Source organism: Macaca nemestrina, chromosome 3 (genome assembly GCF_043159975.1).
Source record: "Macaca nemestrina isolate mMacNem1 chromosome 3, mMacNem.hap1, whole genome shotgun sequence".
Lineage (NCBI taxonomy): Eukaryota > Metazoa > Chordata > Mammalia > Primates > Cercopithecidae > Macaca > Macaca nemestrina.
Genome location: NC_092127.1, coordinates 48604593 through 48614745, shown reverse-complemented (window position 1 = coordinate 48614745; position 10153 = coordinate 48604593). Strand labels below are relative to the sequence as shown.

General features: G+C 39.6%; 1 protein-coding gene across 1 annotated transcript in view; it reads right to left on the bottom strand.

The window, feature by feature from the left end:
- Window positions 1-765: 765 nt before the first annotated feature.
- The window catches only part of LOC105493288 (ring finger protein 150), a 287223-nt gene continuing 277835 nt past the window's right edge, over window positions 766-10153 (bottom strand). The window contains exon 7 of the mRNA XM_011760826.2: window positions 766-9346. Coding sequence (XP_011759128.1) covers window positions 9228-9346 — 119 coding nt within the window. The 3' untranslated portion in view covers window positions 766-9227. The remainder of the gene's footprint in view (window positions 9347-10153) is intronic.

The following is a 10153-nucleotide window of genomic DNA, read 5'->3' as shown; positions in this document are numbered from 1 at the left end:
GCCGTGAGTAAAGCCTCCTGGGCACTAATGGTTTCCTTATCGACAGCAGCTCCAGGAGGCCACGGCACTCAATACTGTTTGCATTTTCTTTTTGCTAGCAAATTCTGTGCAATTAACAGCTCCTGCCTGGCCATGTCCAATCCTGGCTGCTCCTCAAGAGGATGTGTCAGGAGTCTCGGCTGGGCCAGGCGTAGGGGGCTAGGTCACACCCAAAGGCCTTCCAGGTTCCAGTAGCTGAGGCCACTGAATAGAGGGCCCTTCTCCTTTCCTGCCTTCTTTTTCCACCTTCCCAGGCCAGCAGGCTCCATCTTTTAAATTTGCTTCATGTTCCTTTGCGAATCCCAAGGAATTGCTATTTAAAATCTTTTAGAAATATACTAGTAAATATAAAAAAGAAATCTGTCTGCCCCAGCCCATCTGGCGGGCCCCATGGCATAACTCTGCCTAGTATAAACCTGCCTGAGAGAGTCCATAAGCACAGTGCTCAGTTCTTGCCAGACAGCAACTCAAGCTCATTTCACAGCCATTCTTCTTCAGAATTGCTCACATCTCTTAATCAATTCCCTTAGAACAGCAGAGCTAAGAGAAGGTTGGTGCCTGCCACTTGACTTACCTGAGAAAAACAAGGAAGCTATTATTATCCTTGGTCTTTGGACATAATCATGATTTAACAATAAATATGATGTTTTAAAATCCATAGCACCACCTCTGCAACTCAGGGATAGGCAACAAAGTCAGGGAATACAGATGACACAAACACAAGCATCTGGTTCCATTTTATTAAAAAACAAAACCAAAAGAAAATTTGCAGTGAAATTTCCTGGAATTCACAACCCTCATTTTAAAATCTTTATAGTTGCAACATATTTTTTTAGCCAGTACATAAGAACACGATTGCACTTATTTACACAATAGTCTTCTATATAACAAAAATAACCATGTTGTAATGATTGAATGTTTCCAACTATCATCCTTGATTCATTGCTAGCCCATTATGAGACAAACTGATTATGCTCTCCAAGTACATAGAGAATAGAATAAAGCAAAATAAAAGTCTGTGTCTCCTAATAGAAGACAAATTCCTTTAAAGACAGTTACTTTTTTTCTTCAATTTCTTTGTATTTCAAGAGAGATATAAAGTGCCTTGAAAGAAGTAGGGTATGTGCCTGAGGTGGGGAAGAAGGAAAGAAATTTATACAGAACAAATTAAAAAACTACACTGCCTTAACTTAATCATCTAAATATGCACACAACTTTGTACAGATTACTTTTGGGTAAAAAGGCTACATAATCCATTAGTACTTATTTCGGCAATTAAGAATTACCTAAAGTCCTGCAAATGTCATCAGGAGTGACATTTTTTGTGATTTTGGGTCAGATGCTATATAAATCAAGGAAGCTCAGTCACACAGTCTGAATATGGAGAGGACAGACAATGCCGAGATGGCACCATCATCTACGATCTGCAGACTAGCCAGAAAAATCTCGTGGGGAAGATAAGTAGACTTCACCCCAACATCAATCATTTTACAACAAAAGCATTTTGTTGGAAGCATTTGTTTACAATAAAAGTAATTTGTGTTAGGATAGGAAAAAAAAAAAAAAGCCTTTGGAATTTCCTCTTGCTAGTAGGGTGAAGATTGATTTATGATGTCATGTCTGATGATTTATAATTGTAAATTCATTATTTGCAGACTTTTTTCTAGTGGGAAATAATGTGCTGTACAAAGTGGTTAAAATAAGTTGTTTCTTTTTCACATTTTTACAAGTGGCAATTGCTGGTTATGGTCTGCAGTCTACAAAACTGGGTATCACATATGTACTGCTTGAGAGTTTCCCCTGGAAACCAGAATAATCATCCTCCCAGCTCATGAACATTTTAAAGAACAATACCCCCCCCCTTTTTTTTTTCCAGAAAATGAATGGAATGTAACTTTTCACAAATACAAAATTACTTCATTTTCTAAATGTAAGGGACACCCCTCTATAAAAATAACAGACCCTCCCCACTCCCACCCCTACATCTCTTTCTAATTATAAAATGGTAGAACCATCTCAGATTACTAATGTGAAAGCAGGAAGTAAATAGATTATGTACATGTACAAAACACATCACTATTTCACACCATTTACATTCATATGAAAGAAGTCCTTTTATTGATCTTCCTTTGCAATTTCACAAGAATAAAGTGGAGATAACTTACAAAAACAAGCAGTCCCTTGCTTATAACCACACAGACATTCTAGCCGAGGCATCTTCTTTGCAGACACAGCAACATTATCTTTCAACATTTTGCAGAAGTAAGGGCTGCCGACAGTGAGAAGATCTGTGGAGTCTCCTTCAACTTTTTAGAGTTTGTGACATTCTTTTCTCATTTGATAAATGTAGACCAAATTCTCAACTACCGAAGACATTGTACGATGAAAGGCAAGTAACTGGTTGTTGAATTCGTGACCCAAGTCAAATCAATTTGCTGAAAGAAGAACTGCGATTATTCCAGCAGAGGGCACTCTTCCCCTTGCAATAACATTCTACTGAACAGTAAGTACCATAGATGCCAACACAAATTCAGACCAAAAAGTCCATGTATGCGTTAGTTCTTCAGCTGCTCTACTATACCCATTAGTACCAGCAACAGTTTGGTATCTTCTTCAAAAGAGCAGGATATACTATATTTAGCTAGCTCTTCTACATGAAAATTCTTTGGCTATTTAAAATCTTCACATTCTCAAAAAGAACAATATTCCGAGTTCAGTAAAGCGCTAGATTTGTCGGAAAGTTTTGAAGGAAAAGGGGACTAAACACTAGACTTCAAAGATGGTGTGGTACTAAGGCCACAATTCATTTTTTAGATTTCAGGATTCAGTAAGGTCAATCAACAGTCTGCAAGAGAAAACCCCATAAGGTTTAATGGTTTCATTCAACCATGCAACCCACCTTCACTTTCATTTATGAGAACATTAGGAGAAAATTCAACTAGTCAATGGAAGAAACATGTGTTCATTTGGATGGTGATCAGTCTTTGGTTTATATAGCACACATGGTCCCCACATTTTCCCTGCTTCTCCAAGCCTGTCACTTCACTAAGGATAACAGACCACAGATATTCTGTCAAGCAATGACTTTGGGTAATTAAGCGACCTTCTCTAAGGATTTTTCTCCCTGTGTTCAGACATCGCAGACCTCTTAGTAGATGTGTATATTTTTGTTTTATCATTATCATCAGCAAATATTTATCAGGTGGCCATAGAGCAAATGGCTCTATATTAAGTGCAAACTTCAGTAGTAGCACAGGATTAGAAGATCTTTGATCATTGAAATTCCTGAAAAAGTCACTTGATTATGAAGCACTCAAGACAGGTGAAGAGAGATGTGACTGAGCTCAGCAGGTTCTTGTAGAACAAGCAGGCTTGCAATCAAATTGCTCGATATTAAGGGGCCACGTCTAGCGTCTGGACTTGCTTCATTAGTTCTGGGATGCTAATTTAGTGTCAATAAAAGGCGTAGAGTGGAACAGTGTGGCTATTGACCTGTGGCTGTTTAAAAATTAATGTTCCTATTACACAGGGTCTGGGGTTGAGTGAGGACAAAAGGAGGGAAAAGGAAGAGCTAAGAGATGATGAGAAACTCATATCAGCATCTTAAAATTAATTTATTTTTCAGGCAATCCAGACCTTCTTTGCCATCATGAGTATTTTAACTCACGAGTATTTAATTCCTTCAAAACACAAACTCCCAAAAACCCAGGTCAGCTCTAAACCTAGGGATGAGCATTTATTTGGGGACAGCATGCACATTTTGTTAAGCACAGCAGCTTTCCAGCCCTGCTTTGACCAGCTTCCTGATCAGAGATCCTGCCATCCTCTTTTCTGACTTCCTGCAGGGTGACACTCCCATCCCATTTTAACTGCCAACATCAAATGTACTCATCCATACAATGGCATGGATGAGGGATCTCGGTGGCCAAGAGCACTGCATGAAGAACCATGCATCCCCACCTTAGGAGGGGAGTCTCTTTGTGTCTCTTTGTCAGTCTTCAGGAATTAGTGGCCCTCAGATCACTTACGATGAGCAAGCTCTAGTGCTAAGATGTGAGGAAGAATGGGCGTTCCAACAGGTACAGTATACAAGTTTTTCCAAGAAATTCTAACCCTGGGGGCTCAGGCGAATGAGGAGGGTCAAATGCTGAGGGTGGGAGAAAGCAGACCTAGACAGCATTCTGGAATTGTTGCTTTGCCATTATTTGCCCAGAAAACATTTATGGCAAGGAAGCCTGAAAACATGGCAATGGTTGTTAAGATGGGTTGTGATACAACTGGTGATATGAGAAGTGAAAATGAAACTGACTCTATTAGGGAGGACATTGGTTTATAGCAAACTGGTTTGCCTCATCAGAAGTGAATATGGATATTGCTACACAATAAAAAGAAGAAAAACACCAACAACAGTAACAATGGTAATCACGATAATGATAATAACTCTGTAGGTATAGAACCTCCAGTTTTTTTTTGTTCTGAAGGTTATTTCAGAGTTTCTTGCAAGAGAGAAAACAAATTAGAAATAAAAGGGGGGGAGAGAAGATGGGAAAATAATTGATGTATGTGTATACAAAGTAAGATATAGGCAGTCAGAGAAAAACAGATACAGACAGAAAAGGAAAATAAATCTAAGTGAGAGAAAATATAAAAGTGCTACTGGAAACTGCCTTAGTGGCCTGAGTACCAGAAAAGGCTGGGCTCTGGCTCCACAGAGGGAGTGACTCCATATCCTAGATTTTTTGAAAAAGTTTTGATTCAAGGATTTATTTTTAAGTCAGGGTGATATATTCACTGGATAACTAAATGTCATTTGATTTTTTATGCTCTGCAAAAATATCCATCTAAACAAAATTCATAAATAAGAAAGAATCCTATGTTAGATCACTGGCACTGATTTGGTTTTGAGAGTATGGTAGCCTCAGGGATGTCCGGGCAGTGACTGAAATGGCCACTGGGCATGGTGCTTTTTGAAACGACCAAACCCACATCTATGAATTTCCAGGATATTTCACGAGGGTGAAGGAAATGTTAAAAACAAGGAAATAAAACAAAACAAAAAAACCAAATGAACATTTTTGGACAGAGCTTTGCCTCTGTGATTCTGATCATTACCATGTGATGTCAAAAATGGGTAGGTACCTTTGCCACTTTTAATTTTCTACCTTCTCCAGACTCTACCTCTCCCTGTGTAGATGACCGGAGTTGACACTCCTGGGGATATCAAGCCCCAGAGATTAAGTCAATGTTCAAAAGCTATATTCATAGTCAGGGCTCAGCTCTTCCAAAGGGACTAGCCGCACAGGAGGTAGCAGTTCCTAAAGGTAACCCTAAATTATTTTGAGTGAATGCAAATGCTCCTTTTCTTCCCCATAGCATTGGGGTGGCAGGTGGATGCTGACTTGGAGTAAAATGCTGGCTGTTGGAGGTGGTCATAATTCACCAAGTAGAGGCCGGATGATCACAGGCCCCCAAAGATTCTTTTTCAATAAGGCCACATAAAGTCTTGCATTTGGAGTCAATACGTAATTTATCATTCTTTCCTCCCAAGTCCATGAGTTTTCACTAAGCTGTGGGACTGGGGGACACTGGGAAAGGACTTTCACCAACCATGAAGAAGAAGAAGGGGTTGAGGTAAAGTTGGGTGATTTCAGTCTGGAGTTCTCTTTGGCTCCTAAGTGCCACATATCAGTCCAAGGGTTTGCCGTAGAAGTGAGGGGTATAATTTTGTTTCAGCACCAAATCAGCATGGTTTGTGTGACTTTTAAGTAACAACTAGTCAGAGAAGTAGTAGCAAATGGTCATGGACATCAGTGATATGGTTAGAAAGTTCAAGCAGAAATTTTAAAAAGGGTTGCCTGAATCTTTATTCACCACAAAGTAAATGAACCTCTGGGCCTCTCATTAGGCGACTTGGGTGGTGTCCAGTTCTCCCTGGAGGTAATTAAGGTTTTAACCTTCTTTTCTTTTGTAAGGGTCAGGGGATCTTGTGAGAATACTGGAGGAACTCTAGACCTGCACTGTCCAATTGGCAGCCACTAGCCACATGTGACTATCCAAATTGAGAGGTGCTGTGAGTGTAAAAGACACAATGGATTTAGAAGACTTAGTACACAAAAACATGTAAAACACGTCATTAATTTACATTACTGACATGTTGAAACAATATTAGGTTAAAGTACATGATTCAAATTATCTTTACCTGTTTCTTCTTACACTTTAAAATGTGGCTAGTAGAAAATTGAAAATTATGTCTGTGACTTGCATTATGTTTCTGTTGGACAGTGCTAGTCTAGACTCTTGCTACAGAAAAATGCACATCTGCTAATACACAGTTTGCATTTGCTTCTATAGGGTACACACACCCTCTGACACTCATCTGTAGACTACTGGGTCTCCAGGTCAGAGTCTCTTGTTTGGGGGAGCTAAAGAAGGCTATAAGGAAGGGCTGTTCCCCTGTTCTCCTTTCTCTGAAAGGGAAACTTTCTGGTTAAGTTTTTTTTTTCTTTTTTTCTTTTTTTAAAACTATCAAAGCTACAGGAAAATCCTCCAGAAACAAACCTTTGGTAAGTCATGAATGGCAAAGGCTCAGGGGGTTTTGGGGTCAGATCTGCAAGCCTCGGGTTGGCCTTTGAGACCCCCTCATCATCTATGAGGCATCCTGTAAGTGCAGCTGTGGCCAGGGCTTGCATATACAATCAATTCCTGATTCACCTAGCTCTTGGCAGGAAGAGAAAATACTCGTTAATCAGAGGACTAAACAATCCAAAGCGCATTCTCTCTGGGAATGGAATATAATTTATATTTCTGTTGCTGTTGAATTATCCTTCTAATTCCACTGGACTAAAGTTAATACCAGTAATACTAAAATTTGTTTGGGCAAAGCCAACTGAAGGAGGAGTCGGTGGCGCAAGCCTATGCTGACTGTGAAAAATAAACACCTTCGAGATCAAGAATCCCACAGTGAGAGCTAGGATTTGAAGGTATCCAGAGACTGCAAACTCTGTGACTAACAGTAATTTTTAAACAAGGCAAAGCAAACCAACTCCTACTTGGATTTAAAACTTCAATCATTTAGATTTTCATTCTCAGCAACATAGTGGTGTCAAGTCTCAAAGGCTGTTATTACATGGTACGTGTCAGGTAACTCTACCTCCCCAAGCTATGAAGCCTGATTGCCACAAATCATAGCTATCTGCAAAAATGGGTCCTGCCTGTGAAAGGCTCATCAGTGGTCCTGCAGCTAGAGGAGCTTGGGGATTCATGCTGTTAAACCCTTCACTTTATAGATGGAGAAGCTGAGGCTTAGTAAAGCGTGTGGTTCATCTAGGATTCTCGATTCAGAGCTCTCTTTATTCCTTCCTGTCTCTTTTCCCACACACAGAGAGTGGATTTCATTACAGGAAGCGCTGGACTCCTACGGAGATGCGACCTTTCTGAGGGTAATAATCATTTGCCTTGCCTGTCTACTTATAAACCATCAAATAGGAAATTGGTAAAGGTGGTGAAAAAAGAGCAGCTAGTATTCTCCCTTGACCTGCACTCCATGTCTCAGCAGGCGGCAAGGATTTACAGCAGAACCAAACTCTTTTTGAATGAGTATTAGTCTGATGAGGTGGAAAAGCCCCCATCAATACATAAAAACAACTCAGTGAGAAAAGCTTTCTTTCCTAGTTAATCCAAGCTGTGGCCTGGTCTTTGCCAGCCGTGTAGAGATGAGGTGATCCGTCTGATTGTTCAGAGACGCTATCAGTGACCTTAGTCATCTCTGTATCTGGATAGTCTGAATGTATTACAAAATTGCCCACTGCAAAAATAGCACATTTCTGTCATAGTTACAAAAAATGGATAAAAACAGAAACAGTTTAAAAATACCGTTGGGTTTCAGTATTTACTTGATACCTCTTTTCCCTTCCCTCTTACTTTGTCTATTTCAATCAGGATAAACTTGATTTAGCAAATTCTCATGCTGCATACTTTTTGGTTCAAATGATACAGCAAATCACACCTCATTCCTCACTAGGCATCTGGACACACTCAGGGAGCCCTGGGAAGCAATCTGCTAGGGATTCACCTAAATCCTTCCACATGGTCTGGTGAGATGCAACAGAAGTGTGTTGAAATTAAGGTAAAAGCTTGGTGCTACTGCAGCCCCCACCGTGTTTACCATTGGACTTAAAAATGATTGGCTTTTCTCTAAAGCCTCCATCTTCTACAGAACCCACTTACAGAGGTAAGAAAAAAACTGTTCTAGCCCAGGGGAAACCAATGCAACCGGCATTTTGTTTTCAATGGGAAGAAAATGTGGTATCTGGTTTTAAAACCAGCCCTACAACCACCAAAGACTGGATGCCTTGGAGGGGACTTCTGAATTTAGAATTTCAGCCAAAGACTGTAAGACCCAGAAGAATGGAACGGCTTCCCTAGAGCTCCCTTCTCACGTCACGTGGGCCCTTAATCAAGCCTGGCAAGTGGAAGCCAGTGTGATGTGGCTTAAAATAACCAGCAGTGGCCTCAGCCGATTTAGAGCTTAGTGTTGGGGTCTCTGGCAGCTGGGATTTTTAAAGGCCCACTTAGAAGAACTTAGATTCTTAATGAAAGCTGGCCTTAGTCCATTTCAGGGTGCGGAGGCACTTCTCAAAGCCATGCACACTTCATGCTGAGAGGCCAAGACCCCATATCTCAGAGATGGAATACAAACTGATCATAGCAGGAACTGGTGCTTCTAAACAGAAATCTATACAAAAGCTGCAGTGAATCAAAGGAAAAACAAAGGAACAGATGGAAAGTAAACTACAAATAATCTTTAAAAAATTGCCAAAGAAATCAAACAACATGCCAAAAACAAGAACAGTAAGACATGGAAAGAATTGAAATGAAACTAAGAAATCCTAAAGGTGGCCTTTCAGTCTGTTTAAGGAGCTTCTGAAGTGTATGTCTACATGGACATGGGAGTGGAAATCAGCTTTTAAATTCCCAGCTGCCAAGGCCACAGACTGCCGTACAGATGGAGAAACTGCATCCTGATTGACAAGACTTTGGATATTGCTTTTCGTCAGCATTCTTGAACAGAGCGCCCTGGAGTTGCCAAGGTGATCTGGAGGTGTGTGTGTGCCTGGTCCAAGTCTTGGAGCACTCCTCCCTTCCTTTCCCTTGGGTCCTACTATCTCTTTTCTTCTGGATTTGTCATTTCAAGATTTCACCTCTTCACAGTCCTGGTCAGTGGAAAGTTCTACATCAGACAGTCCAACCTCCATTGCCATGATCAAGGAGATGTCAGAATCGCTGCTTACAGCTGGCTCCTGCTCACCTGGGAGGAGAAAGCAAAGTTCACAGTGAACACTGAGCTATGTCTTTGCATGCTGGTTATTTCAGTACAATTGCCTGTAATAATATTTCTTTAAAGGCCAAGAGAAGGTATTAGAAAAATTGGGTATTCCATAAAAACTCTAGTTAAAGCCTCATCTCACATGGGTCAAAAAGTTAAATGCAAACAAAAGAAACTAGAAGAATAAAATATATCATCTAAGGATATGTCTAAGTAGGAAAATATATATCTACTATAAGTAGGGCAAGAAATTCTATTTAGAAAAGTAATTGGGCAATTCACAGAAGAAAAGATTTTTACATATGCGTAACATTTAAAAATGTTTAACACGTGTAAAATAAAATCAAAAGGCATATCAAACTCAGGAATTTGCAAAAAATTTCACAAAGGTTTCTATTCTTAACATATAGGAAGTTTTTAAATCAATAAGAAAACCAGTTCTATAGAAAAATGGACAAAGGCTACCATTACACAATTCATGGAAGAGTGTAATGTAAATGACCGATAAATATAAGGTAAAAATAAGATATCCTTTTTTGTCTATGTAATCTTCACTCTTTAAAAAAGATAATATTACAGTTAAGGGTACATTGAGGTAGGTAGGTACATGATATATTGCATATAGAACTGTAGAATTTTCACCCAGTAATTGCATTTCCAGGATGTATTATAGAGAAGTAACTGGAGATGCAAAACTACTCAATTAAGCATTATTTACAGTAGCAAAACATTGCAAGTAACTTAAAGTCCAACAACAGAGAATATGTGAATAAACCTATTGCTTTTAAA